Source organism: Achroia grisella, unplaced genomic scaffold (assembly GCF_030625045.1).
Source record: "Achroia grisella isolate CSIRO2021 unplaced genomic scaffold, CSIRO_AGI_Agris_v1 utg781, whole genome shotgun sequence".
NCBI lineage: Eukaryota > Metazoa > Arthropoda > Insecta > Lepidoptera > Pyralidae > Achroia > Achroia grisella.
In genome coordinates, this window is record NW_026713021.1 from 705,666 (window position 1) to 732,538 (window position 26,873).

Here is a 26,873-nt window from a genome sequence, read left to right on the forward strand (position 1 = left end):
TCTAACTACAAACACTGGAGAAGGGATTCTCATTAATATGAGCTAAATAGTACCCATTACTGACAATGTTACCTATCACGTCAACCTCCACGCAGTTAGTCCGAAAACCAATGCGGTTAATTTCTGATGAACTCGGCACTATAGGCTAATTGACCTGAACTGACATGCTTATACTATTATTTTTCACTGGTTGCCATCGTATATTGTTAGCGAAGGCGGGTGCGCAATATTATTGTCATCTAAAAAAAACTACAGTATTTATTCATTATTAAATTTTGAATTATGAATATTTTTCTTATAGCAGGCTAATGTTTTTCTATGTTTAAAAATATCTGAAGTATTATTTTTAGAAATATTCGTTTCCTAACTTTCCCCGATCGTCTGTAACTTACCATTTCACGCGTAAACGGATCTATAATAATAAACCTGGGTCACTTAGACGTCACCTAATTTACTAAGAGCTAGTTATGGGTACTAACTAGACAACTGATAAAAATATTGAAACAATACACTTTTTTTAATTGTAACAAAACATACATAGGAATGCATTACGCGAGGAATCGAACCCGCCATCATTGTAAGCAAGGCGCAACCTTATAGACATGGGCAATATTATTTACTTAAAAAATAATCTAGGAATTCTACCGGCTCTGTTATAACTGTCTAGGTAGATAATCACTGCAATTTTACTATCTTATCTCACCAGTTTAACGAAACATGCAAAGCTGCTTCGCGGCTGAAATAGGTGTGCCATAGGTACCTACATAGACCATTTTAGTCTACCTCGATAAAACTCGGTATATTGACAGGAAATCATAGAGATAACAGACAGAATACTATTGATATAATCGCTGAAACTGAACTACTTTCCGCAATGCCAGCATAATTTAGAGTATTCATAATATACAACGCCTGCAGCAAGCAGGGCTATGCTTATATAACACAAGTAGAAACAAATTCCATGACACTTGTAAAATGTATTTAATTCTTCAAGTTAAAAGTACTCTCTTACTGGCAAATACTTTGAGTAAGATTTTTATACCACATGACGTGACGGTACTGTAAAAAAAAGTTTACCGTGTGATCCAGTCTTGTTCAAAATCATAAATGCAAACAGTTAATTTATTTAGGGGCAGTAGTGAAAATACAATATCTTTATGTCTTACAATAGTAATGACCATCACACTTACTATAAAATGCTTCACAGCTCACTACTTAGTCTTTGGGGATGGGAAAGTCGTTCAATATCATGAGTACAAATAGTGTGTCTGTAAACAATTCATTTATACAAGTATATATTCATGTGACCAAAGTTGATGGTAAGAAATAGGATTAAATAGGTATTGCGGGTTTTGGTCTCTTGTTCTGTCAAACTGATTTAAAAACGGTAAAATCAAACAAACTCAAATAATACAAACTACATATAATTTGAATAAGTTGGGAGATACTTATTATAGTTTTTTTATAATCCTCAGTGGAATCACTGTGCAATTCATAAAGGGCAAAGAGAAACTTGACATATAATAAGGCAAGATTTTATTATCTCCCAATAAAGCCGAATAAACTCCTTACATAGAACGTATCATCAAGTACAGGCACATTGATAGGGATAACAAAATAAAAAATATTCTGATTGATGAAATTCTAATTAATCACTGAATTCTCCACAAGTTAAGCAGGACCTCATAAACAAAGGAATTGATGAAAAAAAAATAATCACAATCAGTGATATGGTGAAAGTGAGACTCGTACGAGACCGGAGTACGACATCGCGTAAGTACAACATTTCTACTGTATTGTGAGACAAGACGAACAAGAGAGTCCAGTAGGGGTTCGGGTTCCTCCGGGGCCTTCACTCTTCCATTGAAAACTCATGGTACGCCAGCATCCAATTTATCTTTTGACAAAAAAATCTGTACAAAATATATTAAATATATACTCTGTAATGCTAAAACTGTAACGCTACCTCATCAATAGTTCAATCACGTTTATTAAATGATTTAAAAACACAATAACTTGTTCACCGTGCAAGAACAAACATTAACCTATAGCGAGCGCTGCCCGCGCGGCGGGGAGACCTATATACAAGTCAACATTTAAAACCATACTCCTCAGTCTGCCTCTAGGGTACCGCTGCTGCCTGCTGATCTGATTTATAATTCCGTTGCATAATTTCATACAGTCGTGTGGTCTTACGATCTAGTGTCGCGTATCGCGTCCTTTGCTTATCGTCCGTGCGTGGCATCATAATATACATAGTTATATATAGTGTTGGCGGCGGGGCGTGTGTTAGTTCCGCTCGGCTTCGTTGCAGTCGCGGGAGATGTGTCCCGGCTTCCCGCACTCGTAGCAGGTCTTGGTGCCGTCCGGGCAGTTGCGTGAGATGTGCCCGGCCTTGTTGCAGTTGTAGCACGTCTGGCTCGAGTTGTCGCGCCCGCCCTCGGGGCAGTTCCGCGCGATGTGGCCAGTCTTGTTGCAGTTGTAGCACGACGGCTCGTCAGGGCTTTGCGTGCATTCGCGCGCTATGTGTCCTGTGCCGTTACATCTGTGTACGATAGAAAAAAAATCATTTGACATTCATTAGAACAATTATTATATATTGTATACACGTGACATATTAACAGCGCTGCCCGCGTAATTTTAAGTAATCTCAACCCATGTGTTAATCCATATAAAATCTATATTTTATAATTTACTTAAAGTTGGAAATCACAAAAACAGCATTACAGATGCTATTCTAATTCAACTGTTTGATACAAATAATTTTGGTTTCAAACATTAAGGAAAACTTTATATAATTTTACAATATGAAACATTATTTGTTATAATTTAGCACCTGAAACCGGTTCAACAAATACTCATGAACTTTGATTGATAGATGTAATTTGACGTACCTACATTACAAATTCTAATCAATTAGTTTTTATTCATGTCTAAGGTTGTAAATTATATACTACAAAGTTACATTATTTAACCTCAATTGAGGGCCATGACTTGGGTCGTGTGAAAATTTTGAAGGCCCCGCAAAATTTCATACTTATCAATTCAGTTGTCAAATGGTTATCAACAAATAGATACAGTTCCATATTTATACTAGTAAGTAAATAGTTACTGTGCAAGTAAATATAGGGTTCGAACCAGCAACCTTCAAACATTAAAACAGTGTGCTAAACCAAGAGATCATGGAAAGATTTAAGACAGTGGGATTACTGAAAAAAAAAAATGAATACGTGCATAAGTATCAAAAATTACTATGTAATCATAACGGTTTTGATTATTAAAAAGGTCAGGTAAAATATGGAGAAGTAGGGGTTTTAAAAACCAACGTGCTATGAATGAGGGGGATAAAGCAAAAGGTGTCTGGAAGGATGAGGACACAAGTTGTCGATAAAGAAGGATGACGGAACTTGCTGACCGAAGGAAGATCTGCTTCTCTCTGCCTACCACATAAATATGGCCTGAAGATAAAACTATATGGTGGATATTTTTCCAAGTCCAGTCGGTTTCTGATATAATATAATGTGTAAGATTTCATAGACTTCATTTGCTGTACGTGTAAGGTATAATACGTGGGAAAGGTCAAGGTTACGGTCGGGTAGGTGTCGATCGAATGTATGGCGTTTTCTAAACAAGCGTTACCTCCACATGTACAGGGCCGGATTAAGAAATAAGTACATATCATTACATTCGAGACCCTCCAATTAGTTTACTCCTCCAGATAACTAAGAATTAAGTTAAATGTAAGTCCACGTTACAACTCCGCATCGAATGTACGCGTTATTAATAAGCCATGTAGCACACTAACTAATAAACTTACTAAAGTATAATAAATAGTATAATTATGTCACCGGTATACTCACTACCTAGATACTACAATAAACAAATATAATCTGTAGCGACTAGCGACACCTCATCACATCATATATAACGGTGCAGTGGTGAAGTGATAACCATTGTGCTACATAGCTGCAATCAGCCGTATCACTTACAAAGCGAAAATCAAGGTAGTTTATAATAACAGCATACTTTGATATTTTTTATAGAACGGTATATATATATTGGTTTTATCTCTTTAGAATAGAGTGTATAATTTCCAAAGGAGAACGATTAAGCATAAGTAAGCTACCACATGGGATATAGGTGCCAAATACTTTTGACACCCTCGGTAGCCTCGCGGTTTAGCACACCGCTTTGATTCGGATAGTTGTGGATTCGATTCTTTGCACGGTGCAAACATTTGTATTCATAAGTATGATTGTTTGTATCGGTCTGGGTGTTCTCTATATATTTACGAAAAACTTTTTTTTTTTAATATATCTAAGTATTTATATGAATAGTCTAGTACCCATAACACAAGCTCTGCTCACAGTGGGACTAGATGGCGCTGTGTTAATTGTCCAAGGTCATTTATTAATATTTATTTTAAAAAAAGCACCGCACCTGTAGCAACGGTCGGCCTCCTCCTTGCAGTCCCTCGCGAAGTGGCCAGTGCGGTTACATTTGAAGCACTTCTCGCGTTGACGGCTGAAGCCAGCGTCGCGTGTCGCCACACCGCCCTGCGTGCACTCGCGGGCGAAGTGGCCGGCCCTATTGCACTTGTAGCATACACTGGAACTCATTGCTGCAACAAACATTTACACTAATATGTAATGGCCGCAATTAACAATGTATATAGAGATAAAAACGTTATATGTTTATTAGGTTATTCCGTGTTTGGTCCAATTATTATAGATTTCTATATTCACTCTTTTTTAAAATAAAATACAGCCTACATTATCACTTTACTTGCTGATTTGGCTTTCTTTAGATGAAAGAATTTTTACAATCGGTTTTAATTTATTGATTACAAACAAGATATCAAATTTTTTGAACAAGATTGAACATCATCATTTTCATGATCTTGTTTCATCGATCAATATGTTCTTTGCGCGGTAATATGTTCTTTGCTACTTGCGGTAGTCCTATTATTTCCTATACATATACCTATTTAAGCCGGGGGAAAGCGTTGTTAATAAGGAGAATTGATGGCTAAATATATCAGGTCAACCTACACCTGGTTAATTCTAGGTGATTTCGCCACAATGGGATAACTCACATGATTATCTTTCACTTGTGACCGGCAAGCGTATATGCGCCGTATAGTGTTAGCACAGGAGGGAGCACAATCTACCACCATCTATCATCCATTAAAAAAATCTTTTACGCCATATTCTCTTTCACCCATCCACCCTTCACTAAAGTGTAGCTATTACAAGTTCATTCATCCCTATCTTTAGCAATCACAATAACAGAGTGTGAGTGAGATGTAGATATCGCGTCCATCAGTTTCGGTGACGTGTTGACCCGGTCCGATAAGGCGGCGCAGGCGCCAAGATCTTGGCGAATTGCGCATGATTGTCATCAATTGGCGTAACACAATGTAATGGAGATGATAAAAGAAATAACAAGGGAACTGGTACGCTAATGCAAAACAATTGAGACGTTATAATAACCAAGCGACGTTTTATATTTATGTATATCTTATGAATATTATAAACGCAAAAGTTTGTTTATGGATGGATGCTTGTTACTATTTCACGCAAAAACTACTGAACGGATTTTGATGTAACTTTACAGTAATATAGCTTATAGAACAGAATAGCATGTAGGCTATACATTTCACGCAGATGAAACCGCGGGCACAGCTAGTTTATGTAATATACATAATTCGAAAGAATTAATCATTCCAACAATCAAGCGTCGGGGCATTGAAACATAATGCGGTAATAAAAATATTAGCTACAATTAATAGATTTTGAATTCAGTTTATAAGAGACTGAGCGTCATCTTGACCTTTCTTATAGGAAAATCGACATAAAATAAACTAATACATGCCACCATTCATGTTTATTGATTATTTGCTCTTATTACAACTATTCTTTCGTGTCCTTGTTTTTAATCATTCGCTTAGTAAATAGAAAGTATGTTAATAAAAAACTATTCTAAGCAGAGGGTAACTAGTATTGTCTAGTACTATATACCCACTACTTCACTATGGATAGGATCTAGAGACAAGACCAGGATCAGATACACCTTATATTAGTATAATATGAAAGGTGACCTCCAAGTAGGTAGGTAGTCCTTCATAGTAATTTGCTAAAAGAAACTTCACAGCAATAACATACTTTAATAATCGTATGAACTCACGGGTAAAACAAATTATACACACATCGTATATATGTTACGTATTTTGACGGCCTCGGTGATCTAGCGGTTTAGCATATCGCCTTTCGACAGTTGTGGATTCGATTCCACACATGGTACAAACATTTGTATTGGTCTGGCTGATCTATGCATATTATATATGCATTAAAAAGAAAATTACTTAACTGTCAGTTGTTTAGCATTGATAACAAGTTCTGCTTAGCTTGGGTCTGTCAGATGGTGCTGTGTGAATTATTTTGAGTTATTGTTTTATTATATATACAATACAATAGAAATGTTTATGATTCGTTTTTATGTTTTAATAAAACGCAAAATTACCTGTATTATAATAAATAATATTACGAAGTGATCTGCCGTATTTTACTATAAAATTGAAAGGTATATAAAAATAATATCACTTGTAAAAAATAATGTGTATAAATATAATTTGTTTTTAATCTAGATGGTTAGAATAGTTTATTTTTAATATAGTAACCCAATAATTTTAATATAATTACCATTTTTTTTTCATAAAAAGTAAATTAACCTACATATATATGATTCTCCTTATTTTGGCACTTTCTTACAACATATGACAATAAGATTTGGCAAATAAAATATAGTATTTTTAATAAAGATAGTATCTATTAGTTAAATTACAATCAATTAGTTATATTAAAATAGATTTAATAGTTCAAGAATCATTACATTATTGTTTTAATTTTTTAATTAATGTTTTAACCATATAAAAAATATTTACTGACATATGTATTAAGTTGAATTTGTATACTTCCATCCGACTTGACACCTTAAATTTTCTTATTAAAGAAGTAAACTATTACATAACTTGCCATGAAAGGTATAGGTTGATTCAAGTTATTTATTAAAAGATACAAGTTCTGAGGTCCTGAATGATTAAACTGTGTGCATTAGGACATCAAAATGGTTCATATTACAAAAAACAAACAAAGAATGTGTAATTTAGAGTGGTGAAATTTAGAAAACAGCAAACTCAAAAGCTAGTTACGATGAGAATTTTCAGTGTGAAATTTAAAAGTAATGAATGCCAGTATACAAAGATGGCTGTAGCTACCTGCTCACTTTCTAATACAAGTGCAGTCTAATTGTAGGTCAGTAGGGCAATCACTTGATTGTGATAACTGGACTTCTAATAGACTGTAAAACTTATCAGAGTAACTTGTTCTTAAATCTAGGGTTGTCATATTTATGTAAATTTTATTAAAATATAGAACCCACCTAATAAAAAATTATACTATATATAAAAAATTACTAACATTTTTTTAGAATTAACAATTAATAAAAGGTATATATTAAACAAAGCAAATGTTTATTCTCTGCCACATGCTTTTTAGAAGAGATATGGATGGACTGTGTAAAAGATAATATGGAAAGAAAGGGAGTAAATAAGGAGATCACTGCAAACAGGGATGAATGGAAGAGAAAACATATTACGCCAACCCCAAATAAATGGGATAAGGAAGAAGCAGAAGAATGAATGTATTTTCTTGTAACATACAATACATTATAGTCTCATGTCTATTAGGTAAAATCATATAATAAAAACAGTTATACAGGAACAATAAAAGTTTTACAATAATCTCTTGAATCTTGATGTTTTGTTGCATGTCATGGTATTTGTAATGAAAACAGTCAACTACCTGTGTTAGAAAGTGCTCATTATACACAATCACTATTCATTATCATGCAAAGAATAAATACCACAGACAATTTCACTGTCATCAATAAATACTTATTTACTTCTTTCAAGAAAGAAAAAAATATGCATAACTTATGTATATGTACATATAAAAAAAATATTAGTTTATACACATTTAAATGTTAATATGCTGAAATGGCTCCCCTTAGTTTGCAGCTTGTTCTATGAAGCTGGTTTTCAGTGATATCAAAATGAAGAGAGAGAGAGAAAAGACAATAAAATGTAAGTAATGTATTTTTAATGTCATTTTCCTTATTTTATACTCATATCATTCAGGGTCGGCACAATCTTCTTCTGCCATTCCTGCTTAATAATTTCCATATTCGCTGTTTTTTCTTTCTAATATTTTCATTTGTTAACAATTTAACCTCCTATCAATTTGGGTTGATGGTTATGTTTTTTCTTCCATTCTTTTCATTCATGCACACTCCCTTTGTCATATCATCTTTTACATAACCTAATTCACCTCTCTCTTTTTAGATTTATATTTTATTATTTATACTTACATCCATTCTAGTTTAGATAGTCTTTAAAACAATCTTTTTTGTGCAAATTACATGTCGATAAAAATATATTAATTTATAATATAATATCAAAATATACTTTTTTATACGAGGAGAATAATTGACCATAAAGTAAAGTTAAATTCCTCAGTTCTATTATAAAATTTAACATTGATATAATCATATTTGAATTAAGGAATATATACATAAAACACACTTTAAACAATGAAACTTAATTAATATATATTGACAGAGTACCAAAGTTATTTACAAAACCTTCAAATGGCAATTATAGGTACAGACTGACATCACACAGTCTACACAAGTGAAAATAATAAATTTTCTTTACTATGATTAATGTATTACTTTTAGGTGTGACTAATCACTTTGAGTACAATTTCAAATTATTAGTCATTCAATATCATTATGGTTAAATTTAATTTTAAAATAATAAAAATTAACATTTCTAATTTTCTCAAAAGATGTTTAGCTTAAACGGCTGAACAGATTTGACTGAAATTCAAAATAAAATCAGATTATGACTTACACATTTTTTATGAAAATTCATGGCAGAAATGCCGGAGATAAGACAGTAGAATTACAATTATTTAAGAACCATTTTGTGAGTTGCATTACAGTGTGATATATCCAATATCTTTATTTAGATGTAAGTTAAGGTAATACTGTTTTCAAATTGTAAAAGTTTCAACTGCAACCTGTTTGTTAGACATATTAGGTATACATGATAAACTTTTCCACATACAGGTCACAGTACTATGATGCGTCATTGTCTTAATGTTAGCTGAAGAAAAAAAGAGAAAACTTGAGCGCAGGGCGCACGCAACACTTGGCAATGATCCACTTGCAACAACAAATTATTGTCTTATAGGTTTTAATTGTAATTTGCGGACCACATATCATTATTTGTACATAATTGAAACTGGGAAAACACACATTCCGCAGTAAATTACCTCAACAGCTTGTGACAGAAGCGCCTGCTTGTCAAATTAACCACACGTTCAATAAACAACCTAACTACGACGCGTTAACTGAAAAACAACTGATTTTCACTGAAATACAACGTGGTTTTGTAAGATAATGTTTTAATAGGACATAAAGTTATGAAAACACATTTGATGACTTACGAACGCGGTATTGTAGCCAAACCACGTGTAGATGTACCGGTAGCGCGCGGTTTCACAATGATTGTTGCACTTTACACTTACCGTTTAGTAGTAAAACTCCTTGAGCACTAAAGTCACTATTGTTTTGATCGTAAGACGACCAAAATTATATTAAAATTTATAAATTACTTGTAATTTACGACGGTTAGTTTGCGAGGAAGCCAGCCACCATCACTACAAATTCGTAAAAGACATTTTGAGCATAGACACCGACAATTAAAAAGTTCTTAAACGTGACTTGACTATAAATAATTGTAATATTGTGAAACTCAAACACGATTTTAGATTTAAATTAAATAAAAATATTTAAATTTACTAAAAAAGGTTTAATAATTAGAAATATTGATTTTAAAAGTCTCTAAAAATATAAAAATAATTTAAGTGTATAATGAAAACAAATTAAATTTGGCTATGGTTTTCAACTAATCATCCAATGACTGATAAATAGTGAACCAATAAAAACATTCAGTGCATAATTCACCAATAATAATTATTTGACAATATTAATAGGAAATCATATTTTTAAAGTATAAGCCTACCATTTTATAAATATGAGTTATGACATGGTTAGCATTAATAAATTTATTTCATTGCCACTATGAATACTTTAGAACTTGTCTTTTCAACGTAAGTTCAAAAACACAAATTCATTTTCAATTTACATAAACATTGTGATTACTTGCTTAGTTATTACTACTTGACAACACAACATGTATGAATGAGACTTCAGAGTGAATGATTTGAATGAATAATGAAACAATAGATTGATATATAAAAATAAAATGTTTGTTGTTTTATGACATCAAATTTCTAATTTATGTTGTATTTATAGTCAATTACTTTAATTTTTATTATTATTATGTCAGCTGAAAAGAGAAGTGGTAGTGTAGACAAATCTGAAGATGCAGAAGACGAAGAGTGGATTGGGCCTATGCCTTCAGAGGCGGCAAAACCAAAAGCTAAGAAACGAAAAGGTTATATTTACAAATTTTTTATATATGTAGTCCTAGTAATTTATTAATTTTTGTAAGCATGGTTAAAAATTTTCCATTTTAATAACTTTTATATGTTCATTAAGTATAACTATATAGGTGTTATCCTCGACTTGCACAAACTGTTTATTCAAACTATCAACTTCTATTTTACTCCTCAAAACTTACTTTTTTAAATAATAATCTGATTGTTTAAAAAATATTTGCCTATGAAGATTGAATTCACGAGGCTGGGTTTTTTTAAAGAAATTTTGCACGTTAATGTTTAATTAAGATAATAATGTTGTTTATGATAATTAACTTTGTTGTGATTCACATAATGAGGGTCTAAATTTTGAATGTATTTGAACATATTTTGATTCAATAAGCTTCAAAATTTTTATAAAATTAACCACATGTTTTAGCATAATTAATATCAAATTATAATTATAATATATAAAATTAATGAATGTGGTAAATAATTTGTTTTACCTATAATTTGTTTTTATAATTATAATATATAAGTAGTATTTAAAGATGACACTTACCACTTACCATCAGGTGGACCATTAGGCTGTTTGCAGTTCCAATGATATAAAAGAAAAAGGATACTGCCTGCCAAGAATTGATTATTTGATGTTAATTTTTTTTAAAATAATAATAATTTTTCATTTTCATTTTATATTTCAGTATTGGAATTTGAATCTCTATACTTAGAAAATTTACCATCTTCCGAGACATATGAGCATAGCTACATGCACCGTGATGTTGTCACTCATGTACTGGTCACTAAAACAGACTTTGTAGTCACTGCGAGTCAAGATGGTCACCTTAAATTTTGGAAGAAGCAGGTAAGTTATTATTCCTAACTCCACAACAGTTCTCTTAGATGTTTTATTAAAAGATTAATGAGAGAATGATACATATACTTGCAGTAATGGAGGATGATAGGATAAATATGAGGTTGAGGTTCAGTTAGTCCATTGTGACAAATTCACCAGTAATTTATCACAATGGTTTCCAGTGGGAACCGAGTGGAGCTCAACCTGACATGATATATTGCTAGCAATGGGATCATTAGTCCACATAATTAATAATCCCCTTACCTCCATGGGTTATTTATTTATTTCAGGCTACTAGGCTATGAATGTCACTCACCATCAGGACTATCAGTTTGCCATTTCAGTTATGTGAAAAAAAAAATATTTTTGTGGAACTGAAGAGAAACAATTTTGCCTTTGTTAATTTATCATCATCATCTATTTATAATGAATTATCTATTAACAAGCTTACTTGTCCATTTTGTTAGTATTACAGTTTTCTTATATATATAATCTAATTAGGTGTTATTTTGCGGAAGTCCATTTCACTACTCGATGGATTTATATTATTTTGTTTAATTCCGCCACAATCAACATGTGTGAGACCACAAACATTCGGTGCGGAAACCTGACCAGCGCTACGACCCTCTCCAGTGGCGATCAAATTCCGACCGTTATTGAGTTTACACCCATATCGCGACACGTGTTTCGTCTTTGAACGAGGCATCATCAGGCGTTAAATAGAGTTCGCATACAGAATGTTTGTGGTCACCCACATGTTGATTGTGGTGGAATTAAACAAAATAATATAAATCCATCGAGTAGTTTTGTTATAGTTAATGTTAGTACAGACAGACACAAACTACACACACAAAAATAAAGTATAAATAACTACTAATTTATATTAATATAAAATTATTATTTGTAGGAGGAAGGTATAGAGTTTGTGAAACACTTCCGTTGCCACTTGACAACAATCAGTCATGTGTCAGCAAACAGCACCGGAACACTACTTTGTACTGCATCTACTGAGAAAGCCATCAAAGTCTTCGATGTTATTAATTTTGGTAAATATTTTTCATATGTACATTGACCGATGTCAATAAGACTGAGGTTCTAGCTGTATAGTACACTGACTTACTAGCAATGGTTGCGGGTTAGATTCCTCGCTTGGTACCAACATTTGTATTCATAAGTATGATTGTTTGTATTCATCTGAGTGTGTCCTATATATCAACACACAGCCCAAACCACTGGACGGATCGGGCTGAAATTTGACATGCAGGTAGATGTTATGGGATTTTGATTAATTCTACCCCCAAAGGGATAAAATAGGGGATGAAAGTTTATATGAAACTTTGTCAATTTTAAACCGATCGGGCTGAGACTTTGCATGCATAAATCTACTATGATGTAGGCATCCCCTAAGAAAGGATTTTGATAAATTCCACCCCTAAGGGGATAAATTAACTCGAGTGAAGCCGCAGGCAAAAGCTAGTTATATCATAAAGTTTGAAATTTATAATATTAGTAAGATACAATAATTACAAAAAGCATTATGAGCTAAGTAGCAGTTTGGTCACCAAACAGTCAACAGTAGCCTTCTAAGTTATTCAATAACCCTCGGAATTTGATCACCAATAGAGAAAGTTGTAACGCTTCCAGCAGCGGTGGTCAGGTTTTCGAACTAAATATTTGTGGTCTCACACATACTAATGGTAGCGGATTTAAACAAAATAATATAAATGCATAAGTAATGAAATGATCTTTTGCAAAATAATATCTAAATCGATAAAATATAATGAAAGAAGTATTATAATGAAATCAATTGTTCCTTCTTACAATTTATACACCACGGTTTATATTTTTCAACAGATATGATCAACATGATTTCAATTGAATTTGAACCATATTGCACGGAGTGGGTTCACTCTGCTGGAGACCCCATATCTGCGTTAGCTGTGTGAGTATCCTAATTACAAATTTATTTTTAAACTGCACATATGAGTGCAGTGATAAAGCCGTTTCTAACAATTCATATATTCAAATTCAAAAATCATTTATTCATGTAGGAAATTTATGAAGCCGCTTATGAACGTCAAGTTTTTACATTATAATTTTCTTCCCTACCGTCCAGTTCGGTATATAGATCCAATTGAGAAGAACTGGCAAGAAACTCAATTGAATTACTCATTTTTTTAAATCCAGTTTACTTACAATGTATAGGTATTTATATAGGTGTCTATGTGTAACATTATATGAAAATCCCGTACATGAAAACTATTGCCATGCACGCTCGTCATTCAAGTAATCGTTTAGTGAGTAATAGGCCTTGCTCTTTGCAATAAAATCTAATTAGACTTTTCAAACCAACAGGAAGGTAGACAAAAATTCTAATATTGTTTTGCATTTATTACTGTCTCGAATAACTTCCATGTATATACAGCAAATTGAAACATTTAAATGGGACATTTAAATATTTCAATTAAATTTGATCAACACACAAGTTGCTTGCTTATTCTTCTTGTGATGAATAAGCGGTAGAATAAAAAAACTTGACTATTCAAAAGTGCTTATATTAAGTTTATTAGAATAAAGATTATTTCTATTTCCATTTGACTCAGTAAACTAGTAATTTAGCACATCACCTTACTTCCAATGGCCGCGGGTTGGATTCCTCGCATGCTACAAGTATTTATATTCATGACTTGATTGCTTGTATCAGTCTGGGTGTTTTTCAATGTATATTACGTATGTAATTACAAAAAAATGCATTTAAGTTACAGTTGTCTAGTATTCATAATACAAGCTCTGTATGCCTTAGGACTAGATGGCGCTGTGTCAATTGTCCTGATATATTATAATTTCAGATCAGAAAAGAACACAAGCAAAATCCACATATTTGACGGGACGCAAGCATCAGGCACGCCTCTTTACACGTTCGAAACACTGCATCAACATTCAGTCAGCACCATAAAGTACAATCCCGTGTACGAAACAGCAGTGTCCGTAGACAAAGCGGGCATAGTAGAGTATTGGACGGGCCCCAAATATGAATATAAATTCCCCAAAAACGTCAAGTTCAAATCCAAACTGGATACGGACCTGTTTGATTTTGTGAAGAACAAAACCTTCCCGACTGCTTTGGACTTTTCGCCTGATGGAAAGAAAATGGCGTCGATCAGTTTGGATCGGAAGGTAATTTTTATGGATGATAATGAAATGATTCACCGTAAACTGTTAGCGCAAGGCTAACAGTTTACGCTGGCGACGCACCAGTGGAGGATGATAAGATGAACTTAAAGTCAGGTCTGTTTGCCCAGCTTGGTAAATGGCAATATACAACTATGGTTTCCATGGGGAACCGCGTTGTGGTCAACCTGACATGGTACATTGCTAGCGACGGGGTTATTACTCCACATTACTAACAATCTATATCAATACTTTCAACTACACAAGATGTCATTTTTATGAGACATGAGAATTAGTTACTACTGATTTTACAATATATTCTATACCTTGTTTTAGACGTGTGATACGTATATTTATTGAGAATAATAAATATGTGTATCTCAGCTATCTTCTAAATGTTGGTATATAATTATTATGGTAATAGGTGCGCGTGTTTAACTTCCTGTCCGGCAAACTGCATAAAGTGCTGGACGAGAGCTTGCAGCGATTCCAGGAGTTGCAGCACCAGACACAACAATTACCCAATATGGAGTTTGGCAGAAGGTAAAAATAGAAACTAATTTGTTTGGACTAATAATTCCTATAATTTTTATTTTCGAGCTATTCTAATACTGTTGGCCCCAGCTCACCTTTACAGGTTCACCACACGATAGGGGGCGAGTACAGATAGCACTCAGACTAATGTCATATTCGTTACATATTGAAACCTTCAAGAAAAAAGATTATTTCTTCTTAAATGGCCGGCAACGCACTTACAATTCCCTTGGTGTTGCGGGTGCTCTTGGGCGGCGGTAATCACTTACCATCATATTTCATGTCCGTTTCTCCCCTATGCTATAAAAAAGGTAGGACTTCAAATACTACATAAGTTTAGGATATGGTGTGGACTACTTTCTGCGCTAGTCTACGTATATTTAGGCTACCTGCGTTAAAGAACTAATAATAAGCGGCGAAAGTGAGTGTTGAAGTACGTCAGAAAAGAGACTCCTTAAACGTACACCCGGGGAAGGGAATTGCTAGCAATGTGGACTGCACACCATTGTTAGTAATGTACCATGTTAGGTTGACCTTCACGCAGTTCCCCCTGGAAGCCACTCTGATAATTTTGCTATGATGGGCTAACTGACTTGACCTCATGGTCATCTTGTCCTCCATTGGTGCCTCGCCGCGTAAACCGTTAGCGTAGACGGGTGCACATTCATATTTGATAGAAAAACCTACATCCGGGTTACAAGTCTCAGGAACTGAATTTAATTTTCCTCTCTGCCACACGATGGACCCGGCACCCGCACGCTGAATCCATGGAATGCTAAGAAGTTCGTTTCACAAGAATACATTGTGGTGAGCGAGCGCCACAGCTCGATCTGTTGTCTCGTTGAAAATTAAATTAGATATACGTTTGCTCTACTATTTTATTTATTAAATAAATAAAACAATCCTGCTTGCAGAATGGCGGCGGAACGGGACCTGGAGAAGTCGGATTCGGTGCATTTGGCCAACGTGTTGTTTGACGAGAGCGGCCACTTCGTGGTGTACGCGACCATGCTCGGGGTGAAGGTGGTGAACCTGGTCACCAACCGCTGCGTCTCCATGATCGGGAAGCCGGAGAATTTGAGGCCGCTGCATTTGGCGCTCTTCCAGGTATAATAACGTTACAATAAAATCTCAGGACAATTCACACGGCGTCATCTAGGCTCAAGCTAAGCAGTTTGTGTTATGGGTACTAGACGTGACATGGTACTAGATGTATTTAACCACTTACAAATAAATAAAAAGAAATATTACGTTTTAACATAATATATTTTTTTATTTATCTATTTTTTTATATAGTTCGTATTATAGATATAGCGGTGAATAGAGTCCATATTACACTTATTATTACATATGTTTGAACCCTGCCTTCCAGTTCAGATTTAACTACTTTCTACGCTACGTAATATTGAAGGGCTGAAATAAATAAAAAAATGTACCAGTTGAGTTCCTTGTCAGTTCTTTTCAAAAAGTACAACATCATTAAGATTATTGAATCAGTATTGTAGTAAAACGTCAGATCATTCTCGAACTGATTTTATTTTAATGAGGTAATTCTATATTCTAAAGCAATACAAACCGTGCAATATACCCACATAAATTAATATTATAAAATTATTACTACAATTAGGTTCACATTTATACACTACGATTTTGATTCCTCGGCATATTTTATTTCACCAGTTTTTCGAGAAATAAAAATATTAATAAATGTTAACAAAGAAAAAATTTAAATAAAACGTTAACAAAGAAAAAATTTTCGACCGAGAAATTTCGAGTGTAAAACCTTAATACACTTAAATATTTAAATTATTTTCCAGGGTCGTACAAATCAATCGAAGGTAGCGGCAACTCTAGAAATGGAAGGGTCAGAGAACCCTGCACTATTGAATGTGAAGACTGATCCTACGTTATTCTGCACTGCATACAAGAAGAACAGGTTCTATATGTTCTCACGGCGGGGTCCGGATGACGTCAAGAGCCCTGACGTAGACAGGGATATATTCAATGAGAAACCCTCCAAGGAGGATATCATATCAGCCACAGAAGGCCAAGGTAAGTTGTCAGTTTGTAGAAGTGACTGTTTAGTCTTCTTCCTTGATCCAATGTATCTGACAAAAAAATTGAAATTATTTAAAAATGAATGAGGATATATTGATAGTTTTTTGACGGCAAAACCAACTACTCTGTCAAGGATGATTATTGTGTCGTGTATAAATATTTATTTTATTGTCACAGTTTTTTTGCCATGACTGCCCTAATTTCTAGCTAGCAATGTCGGTTAGCTGGTAGGTAATGCCATATGGCATTAACCTCGCCTTTTATACACCATATTGTGCAATAAACAAATAAAAAAATATATATGTTCGCAGGCGTGCAGCGAGTGTATTCAGAGGCAGTGATCCACACATCCCTCGGCGATGTTCACATACGACTATTCGGTAAGGACGTGCCTCGAGCTGCAGAGAACTTCAGCGGGTTGGCTCGCGCCGGCTACTACAACGGGCACATCTTCCACCGCGTCATCAAGGGCTTCATGGTGCAAACTGGAGACCCCACCGGTAAGAATACCTAACAGACAACTTCTACACTAAAAGGCATTACAACATAAATATACATTTTTGTCGTTTTGTATGGAAACAACAAAAATATATTTTTATATTGTATGTTGTATAATACAACGACAGTAATGGAAACACTAGTACTTATAGGTATGTAAATTTTGAAAATCTGTTATGGAAACGTCAATTAAACCTAAAAATAATATTTAAAAATTAAGTTATCTACTAAACAAATTGGTATCGCAGATACACGACTACCCCGTTATAGGTGATAACATTACTTGAAAGTTTGACATTTACACCTGTACATTTTGTCTCCAGGTTTAAAAAACAGACTATAGAGTCTAAATATTAAACACTGACTAGACGGACAGTATCTACAAGCAGAATTCGTTCTCAACCAATGACCCGGTCCAACACATACAGACTAGTAAGATAATTCTCCACTATGATAAATATAAAATGGCTATAAAACATATATATAAATAATATATGTAGTTCATGCACGGAATATTTTATTCTTAGACATATTAAACAGACACCTATATAAATATACATTGTAAATAAACTGGCATTTAAAAAACAAAAATAATAAATCAATTGAGTTTCTTGCTTGATCTGGACGTTAGGGAAATTTATATATAAAAAAAATTACGTTCATAGGCGGCTAAAATGTCCTACAAGAATCAAATATTTTTTAATTTGAATTTATACACAAAATTATTGTGGATCTCGTTCTAACGCCTGTTCACAACAATTTTAATATAATGTTGCTGCCTCTGAATATGTTACTGATAATTTAGATGATATTCATAGATCTTAAAGCACCGAGGTATTCCAATATGTTGTTATAGGTACCGGCACCGGTGGCGAGAGTATATGGGGCGGCGAGTTCGCTGATGAGTTCCGGCCGCACCTGAAGCACGACCGGCCGTACACGCTGAGCATGGCCAACGCTGGGCCCAACACCAACGGCAGCCAGTTCTTCATCACCCTCGCACCCACGGTAAACACCATAAATAAATATAATATGTGGGGTCAGCTAGTGTGCCCCACAAATGTTGTTTTGACATATAAATTAAAATAACTATAAAAAACTAGGGGTTGATGGTAGAAGGGTGGAAATTAAGGTTGTATGTATTTTTTGGTTGTATGCTCTTATCACTACGACTGATTTAATCTTATTGCATATTTATATTTGACCCAAAAATTAGTGCTTGTTGGTAGTTTGTATTCACACATTTCGACTTGTAAATGTAAACTTACAAGGATTATTTAAAAGAACAACACACTTGTTTCTTGCTCGTTCTTTTTGTGATGAGACAGCTTTCCGAACGAATGGTAGATAAAAAAACAAATTGTTATGACTATTCAAAAGTGCTTAAATTAAGTTTATTTGAATAAACGATTTTCTATTCTATTCTCTTCTGTTCTTATTAATGCCACATTATGAAAATAAAATTGTCCTTAAAATAAAAAATGTTAGAAGTGGACAACCCTTATCACTTAGGGGTATGAAAAATAGATAGTAGCCGATTCTCAGACCTACTGAATATGCATATAAAATTTCATAACAACCGGTCTCAAGAATTTTATACATAAGAAGTTACAAATTTGAGTATATTATTATGTGAATATGTTTTAGCCTTGGCTGGACAATAAGCACACAGTGTTCGGACGCGTTGTGAAGGGCATGGAAGTGGTACAGAACATCGGCAGCGTGAAGACCAACCCGAAAACTGACAAGCCCTACGAAGATATTCGGATCATCTCCATCACAGTCAAGTGAAATTTATACGCACACTTTATTTATATTGTCAACCGGGTCTTAACACGAATAATTTTTTGGTGAATTAGCTGACCCCGTAAAGGTTGTTTTGCCATATAAATTAAAATCGCTATTTATAAATACGGGTTGGTGATAGAAGGGTGAAAATTTAGGGTTGTATCTATTTTTTAAAAATAAATTTTGACAAAAAATTTAAAATGAAATATTAGGGGAGGATAAGGGAATATTAGATAGTAGCCGATTCTCAGACCTACTGAATATGCATATAAATATTCATAAAAATCGGTCAACTGTTTCTGAGGAGTATGGTAACTAACATTGTCACATGAGAATTTTATTATAAGACTAGCTGTACACGCGACCTCGTCGGCGTAGACTTAACTTTATTTTTCTAAAAGAAAAGATTTTTTCTAAAATAAAAGCAGCCTAAGTTACTCCTTATTACATTAGCTACCTGCCAAAAAAAATCCCGTCAAAATCGGTCCAGCCATTTCAGAGATTAGCCGGAACAATCAGACAGACAGACAAAAATTGTAAAAAATATTATTTTGGTGTATGTACCGTATTTATATTCATATGCATGTAGTAAAAAACGGTTATTTCAATATTACAAACAGACACTCCAATTTTATTTATATGTATGTATAAAGGTGTGTTTCTATTAGATTGCCCTTGCCGTGCAGCCGTTAGTCCGTGGCCACGGCTAGTGCAACCTAGTCGAAACGTTGACACAGGTAAATAGCTTTATTTACCATAAAATTATTCGTGTTAAGTCCCCGTTAACAATATAAATAATGTATAGTAAACCCGAATGTTTAAAAATAACTATTACACGCACACATGTATATTTGTATATACTGCAGGTGTAATATATTACTTATAAGTTATTAAATAAGTTGTAAGAAAAATGCTGCAGTTTTGGAATTCCTATATTTATATCCCCAAATAATTTTAACTATCCGTTTCAAAATACGTATGTACTTATAATGTTCAAGCCGAAGTCATAAAAAGCATATCAAAAATTTAATATATTATATTTCTAGTTTCTCCTTATTTATCTCAAACAATAATTATATATTGTAAAGAGTAATCAGTTACATACGAAAATAATAACTTAAATTTTCTAATAGTCGTTTACGCTAATATAATCCTGCGATGGATAAATTATGAAACAGTGCCATCTAGCGTGAAATATAATCATATTAATTGTTGTCAAAAGACGATAGATGGCACCACCATTACAGAGGAATGAATATACTTTCACTACTGTCTACATTTATATTCTATACGTTATTTAGTTAACATATTTATGTGATCTGATAATGAATAATTCAGAAAAGAACAATAAAATTTTGCAATAGAACAGACATAGTGAAATAACAATCACTTGTCATCTACTGTAGTATCCCAGAAGTACAGTTATCGAGTATAGATGGCAGCACTTGTTTATTAAATCGCGTAAAGTAGTTTCTATTATAAAATTAAATTAACTCCCTTTCGCATGTTTAAGATATTTTTCTTATTTATTAGAAGAAATTCTTTGATGTGTTTTTAGTTTACCCTTTATCTCTTATATAAGTCAGTTGGTTGGCCTGCTGTTCTTTATTTAATATTCTCAGTATGACGCAAAATTACAGTACTTTATGTTCATAATATACTTATAGTATTCGTACTTATATATAATAAAATGACTTCTGCGAAGTCATCAAGAGTTAACCACGATTGGCTAGAGGATAGCGTAGAGAGTGACCTGATAGAATACATTGCCAAACTAGTAATTTAATAGATGTCTTCCCCGAATTCAATCGAGACTAGGACGCTGTCGAAAAGTCATATATACATAAATATTGCATATGAAATAAAAGGGGCATAGCTTATTGCTTAACAAACAGAATCTGGCATTCAGGACCATTTTGCTATTTTATTTATAAAATAACAAGTTATATATATAGGTAGCTACCTATATACATAAACATATCTACCTACCTACTTAGCTAAGTAGGTATGTTTGTTTTCATTTTACTTGATTTTTTTAATTTGTATTAGTGTATTTTGTGTTTTTTATATATAACTAGCTGTGCCCGCGGCTTCGCCCGCTTGATATTTTTAGCCTATGTGTTATTCTGTTGTATATGCTATATTACTGCAAAGTTTCATCGAAATCTGTTCAGTACTTTTTGCGTAAGAGTAACAAACAACCATCCATACTAACAAACTTTCGTATTTATAATATTTATTAAGACGAAATAGTCAGAAGGGGCATAGATTATTGAACAACAAAATATTCTATCATATAATCTGGCACCCAGGACCATTTTATCATTATCTACAAAATAACAAGTAGTTATGTAGGTAGTTGTAGCGAGGTAGGTATGTTTCTGTTATATTATGTTTTTAATTTACGTGTATAAAGTAAAGTGTATTGTTTTTTATATATAATACATATTTTGTAGCGTTAATGTTGTTTGTAATATTTTCAATACGAATAAAGATTTTATTTATCTATGGACCTAATTTTGAAATATTCGAAAATGATTTCATACGAAAAAGTGAAGTTTATATAGTGGAGGCCGCGTATGAGTCCTCTCCTGCAAGATGGACCGACGACATCACGAAGATGTCCGAGAGTGGATGGATGCGGAACGCGGAAGAGCGCACATGGTGGAAGTCTTTGGGAAAGGCATATATCCAACAGTGAATAGACACGGGCTGAAATGATGATGACGATATAGATGGGTATCATTACATATTATGTTGATATTTATTGACCTACGTAGGTACTTATTATTTCTACTGGATGCCTATTATTCAAATAGTGCCAAGTTCATTAGATAGGTGTACAAATCAATTTCACGCTTCAACGGTCCATGAATAAATTCTACTAGGTAGGTACACCGAATTTGTAAATAGACGGCTGATTTCAAAGCAGTCGACTCGAGGAGTCCAGTTACGCGTTGTTATCTTTCTAAATACTTTAAAATGCAAGGTGAACCCTAACGAAGTCAAACAAGTCCTCATAACATAAATTAAGGAATTTTTAGTTGCATTTGTTTTCCTTCTATTTAGTGTTGAACTTATCTGTTGGGCGAGAGGGATGGAAGGTGCTATCGCTATCTGTCTCGCTCGCTCTTGTGTATTTTATGTATCTACCTCTCGCCTCGCGTCGCAGCCCGCATATTATTTTCTTGCATCGCGCTGCGCGGCTACCCCGCCTCCGCCTCGCCCAAATTTGCGCGTTTCCATTGCACAAATGTATTATTTAATATCTTGTATTTTTTTATTTGTAGTATTTTATTAATATTTCAGTCGTTCACGCTATTATCATCGGTCATTGAAAGGCTAAAATATAAATTTGTCATTGTTATGCTACAGAGCAATGATATCAAATTATATCAATTATTACAGCAGTTATTACAGCTAAACAATTCTTTACAAAACACCAGTGATCGCCCCGGCTTCGTACGACGAGTAGAACATTCTATTATACATCAAATTCTTTATCAGCAATTACTGTGTTAGTAGATGAAAAACCTCATCAAAATCCGTGCAGTAGTTTTTGACAGTATCGCGTCTACACAGGCAGACGGAAACTGTTATATGTATAACATGAACATATTGTATAAACAGAACTAATAAATACTAACATTGAGTGAAGCCTCACAGGTAATAATAATAATCGACACACTTATAATTGTAATAGCCAATTAAGAATCATTATCATTAATGTGTAAGTGTATGTATACGTGATATCGAACATAATTAGTTAAGTCAATATTATACTAATTTGTAATCAAGTATTTTAAAAATATAGTAATTGACTAATATTAAAAAAAGACGCTATCTATGATTTTTTTATAATACTAGTGATAAGTTTTATATATTCATAATTATGCTCCAATAAATTTATGAAACTATTTCTGCTATGTTCGTGCTCTGAATTTCAGATACGTCATATTACCAGTATTACCGCATTCATTAGCAGTTATCATGCATTACCAAATAATCGATGAGATGATTCCTATCCGTTAGGGAATTAAAACTTACTATTTAGGATACACGTTAGTCTGGCAATTATTACATAACAAAACTTAATTTAAAATTAACTAAGTATACATATTCACTTTGTTGAAAGTAGAATTGTTTAAAGTAGTTTTGAAATTGAAATTATATAAATAAGGTAATTTGAAGAAAATATTGTGTATATTGTGCTATTATGCATAATTCTGAATATTCCACATTTCATCTGTGTTCGTGAATACATTGGAAACGGTCTCGTTGATTCTCGGTAATCGCACCAAGTCGTAAACAGCCCGCTGCGGCCTCGCGCTACGCTACATTTTGACGGACCAATCGTAGCGCCGCTTTATCACGTATGACGCGATATGCCACCAATCAGCGTGCTTGTATATCGCGTTACGTCTAAAAATAGCTTATCTGAGTCATGAAATAAAAGCAGTGGTTGTTTCTTAACAATGTTTAGAAACAAGTGGAACTTCGAACGTATCGGACGTGTGTACTTGCATAAAAAAAGTTTTCAACTTCGCGCAGTGAGTTTAGTGTTGTCGAGGCGTTCAGTGTAAACACATGGTTCGCCACTCCGGCCACGGCATGGAGACCACTTTCTATGAAGACCAGTATCCCCTCAGTGGACCCGTGGAGAGCCTTAAGCGCTCCTTAACCCTGGACCTGGATTTTGGGCGAGGCGGGAAGCGTGCGCGAGTCGCCGCTCCGGTGCTCTCCTCACCCGACCTCCAGCTGCTGAAGCTGGGCTCACCTGAGCTTGAGAAGATGATAATCCAAAACGGAATCATCACAACACCAACACCGAACGCGGCGATGTTTGCAGCAGCTCCAACGGAAGAACAGGAAATGTACGCGAGGCCGTTCGTTGAGGCGCTGGACAAGCTCCATCACAGCGACCCGACAGTCGTAACGCCGCTCGGTCGGCGTGTGTACGCCGACTTGGACCGCCCGCTCGAACGTTACCCAACTCCGGTCGTGAAGGACGAGCCCCAGACCGTCCCCAGTGCGGCCAGCTCGCCACCCCTATCCCCTATCGACATGGACAGCCAGGAGAGAATCAAACTAGAACGGAAGAGGCAGAGGAACCGAGTCGCCGCCTCCAAATGCAGACGGCGAAAGCTCGAACGTATCTCTAAATTGGAGGAGAAGGTGAAAGTGTTGAAGGGAGAGAATGCGGAGCTGGCACAGATGGTGGTCAAACTGAAGGACCACGTCCACCGGCTGAAGCAGCAGGTGCTGGAGCACGCACACGGCGGTTGCAATATCGACTCGCACTACTGATCGCGCCGCCGACGTCGCTCCTCCACATTCCATGCTAGTCGCGCCCGCTAGGACGCAGCATACAAAGCAATTTGTGATCTTAATTTTACTGTGTAATATATAGTTAGAGAACACTAGTGTGTAAGGTGTTGAAGTCGCTACGTTAAGAATGCTGTGGACTATCGTTAAGTTTGAGAGATTAGGTTGCCAGTGATACGCTGAGGCAGAACTCCGCTCGTCTGCTACGTTATGAGATTTGATTGTGAAATTATTTAAAGGGATGTTACTGTACTTAGCGCGAGTCACAACTTCCAAACTTCCATTGTAAGTTGCAGAATATTGTTTCCCTTAAAGTCAGTATTGTATCGCGTTGTCTCATTTAGAATAGTGTAGAAACTAGAAAGGATAATCGTGCAACGTCATTTGTGTGCAAATTGAACGAGGTTGACGCGACGTTGCCAGTTTTACGGCGAATTTCCCGTTTCTGCGATGTTGCCGCACTTCGTATTCGTTTGACAGTGTTTTCATTACATTGTTTATGCTGAACGCATACGATTTGAATATTACTTGAAGCGTTTTTATGACAGTTTCACTCGGGTCATGAATTGATAACAACTTGTTGAACAGACTACACGGATCTGTCAGATTGTAGAAATGAAACACTGTATGGACGTGAAAGAGATAGCGGCATGTAAGACTGGCAACAGCGCATCGAACCAAGTCACGAGCGGATGTTCTGCTAATTAAAATTCCGCCTGCGCCGCCCTCGCGGAATGGCGGCCATGTGTTCAGCAGTCGGACGTTCCCAATCAGTTTGGTTGCACAAGGTTAACTTTTCGGCGACAATGGTGTTTCATCACCCGCGGGGGAACGCCATTGACCGCTGAGCTTATCGTTTAAGACAGAATGTATGTGAGACTGATCGAATGTTAGACTCGTGTGCCTTCGTGCGAAAGAGAAAGCGTGAGTTGTTGCAAGAGGTTTTCCCGATACATGCTTAATGTTTTCTCAGAACTGACCCGGTGCTCTTTATTATGGAGGACGTGACTTGAGTAACGCGAGGCCGTCCGATTAATATTATTTGTGGATGTATGGGAGTGCATTTCGTAATAGAGCGACCGTCTTGTCTGTGTGTGACGACGTGTGAATGAGACGTAAGTATTTATTATTGAGTGTGTACATTTAGGATGAAGTAGCAATCTCGAGTGCCTACGCTTTGTAAACTAAAAGCCTTTATTTTAATTGTTTTTGTTACCATATTAAAGTGCTACGATAAAGAATTGTACCATTGTCTTCTGTAGGTTATTGTAAGTAATATAATACCAATTAACAAATTGAAATTGTTATGTGGAGGGTTGGTCACGTGCGGGGTCGTCAATTTGTTCTCCGAACGCCTCACGCGGCCGGCCCATCCTAATTTGTATTATTTTTATACAAAATGATTCGCAGAATGTTAACAATAATTTGTAAGTTTATAAAGAACAGTTATACCTACTAAAATAATATATTTCTATGAATATAACAAAGAATATTGTTTTATACTGAATACATATTGTATAAGAAATTGAACGAAGATAAAAATAAATTATGAAGATTATTATACCCATAATATTTATTTTCATTTCTATTGATTACATAACACGACCGTAATATCTAGTGCAAACAACACCAGAACTTCAATATTACCTATTCTATTAGTCCTATTATAATTGACCATTAGGCGACCTCTCGGGGTCACTTAAGCGGGCAATATTACGAACCACTAATAACTATAATTTATCAGTAATTTGTTAAACAGTTCAAGCAATTACAAGCTGGGGCCGTCTTCTGGAACTGGTCTTTAATGATGTTTTAAGCTATTTGCAACCTAACATTTGATTTAAAAATATATGCCATCCAATGAAGTTCTATATAGTAATTAGCAAAAACAGTTAAAAGATGCCAAAATATTCATTAAATAAAAGAAATACAAATAATGCTATAGCATTATATATGCATTATGTATACTTATAATACAGATATTAATATATAAAACATCTTAAGAATAAAGGAAATTAAACGCCCATTTATAGGTAACTAAGCGAGCTGACCCGGCTTCGCACGGATGGATATGAAAT

At 34.6% G+C, this 26,873-nt stretch overlaps 3 protein-coding genes across 5 annotated transcripts; 2 read left to right on the forward strand and 1 right to left on the reverse strand.

Moving 5' to 3' along the window:
• Positions 1–2,152: 2,152 nt before the first annotated feature.
• LOC131851166 (CCHC-type zinc finger nucleic acid binding protein) lies at positions 2,153–9,809 on the reverse strand. Of its 3 annotated transcripts, none has more exons than XM_059201611.1 (3): positions 9,651–9,809; positions 4,441–4,621; positions 2,153–2,545 (listed from the first exon to the last, which is right to left on the reverse strand). In XM_059201611.1, the coding sequence occupies exons 2-3, from the start codon at positions 4,617–4,619 to the stop codon at positions 2,290–2,292; spliced, it is 435 nt and encodes a 144-aa protein (XP_059057594.1). In that variant the 5' UTR covers positions 4,620–4,621; positions 9,651–9,809; the 3' UTR covers positions 2,153–2,289. The 3 variants fall into 3 exon arrangements, with proteins under 3 accessions (XP_059057594.1, XP_059057595.1, XP_059057596.1); XM_059201612.1 differs by lacking the exon at positions 9,651–9,809 and adding an exon at positions 9,570–9,592; XM_059201613.1 differs by lacking the exon at positions 9,651–9,809 and adding an exon at positions 6,523–6,587.
• Positions 9,810–10,363: 554 nt separating this feature from the next.
• LOC131851171 (peptidylprolyl isomerase domain and WD repeat-containing protein 1) lies at positions 10,364–19,531 on the forward strand. The gene is made up of 11 exons (XM_059201617.1): positions 10,364–10,582; positions 11,270–11,430; positions 12,329–12,467; positions 13,276–13,363; positions 14,271–14,598; positions 15,017–15,135; positions 16,041–16,233; positions 16,944–17,178; positions 17,496–17,684; positions 18,539–18,690; positions 19,330–19,531. Exons 1-11 carry the CDS (start codon positions 10,468–10,470, stop codon positions 19,471–19,473), a joined length of 1,863 nt encoding a protein of 620 aa, XP_059057600.1. The 5' UTR covers positions 10,364–10,467; the 3' UTR covers positions 19,474–19,531.
• Positions 19,532–23,959: 4,428 nt separating this feature from the next.
• LOC131851172 (transcription factor JunB) lies at positions 23,960–26,365 on the forward strand. Its single transcript, XM_059201619.1, has one exon. The coding sequence runs from the start codon at positions 24,058–24,060 to the stop codon at positions 24,775–24,777; it is 720 nt and encodes a 239-aa protein (XP_059057602.1). The 5' UTR covers positions 23,960–24,057; the 3' UTR covers positions 24,778–26,365.
• The last annotated feature ends 508 nt before the right edge of the window (positions 26,366–26,873 follow it).

Bases quoted from the DNA above. Each gene is read 5' to 3' on its own strand.
- LOC131851166 (XM_059201611.1), bottom strand. From the start codon at position 4,619: ATGAGTTCCAGTGTATGCTACAAGTGCAATAGGGCCGGCCACTTCGCC. The intron at 2,546-4,440 runs GTGCGGTGCTTT...TATCGTACACAG, and splicing joins GAGGCCGACCGTTGCTACAG to ATGTAACGGCACAGGACACA.
- LOC131851171 (XM_059201617.1), top strand. From the start codon at position 10,468: ATGTCAGCTGAAAAGAGAAGTGGTAGTGTAGACAAATCTGAAGATGCA. The intron at 12,468-13,275 runs GTAAATATTTTT...ATTTTTCAACAG, and splicing joins CTTCGATGTTATTAATTTTG to ATATGATCAACATGATTTCA. The intron at 15,136-16,040 runs GTAAAAATAGAA...TCCTGCTTGCAG, and splicing joins AATATGGAGTTTGGCAGAAG to AATGGCGGCGGAACGGGACC.
- LOC131851172 (XM_059201619.1), top strand. From the start codon at position 24,058: ATGGTTCGCCACTCCGGCCACGGCATGGAGACCACTTTCTATGAAGAC.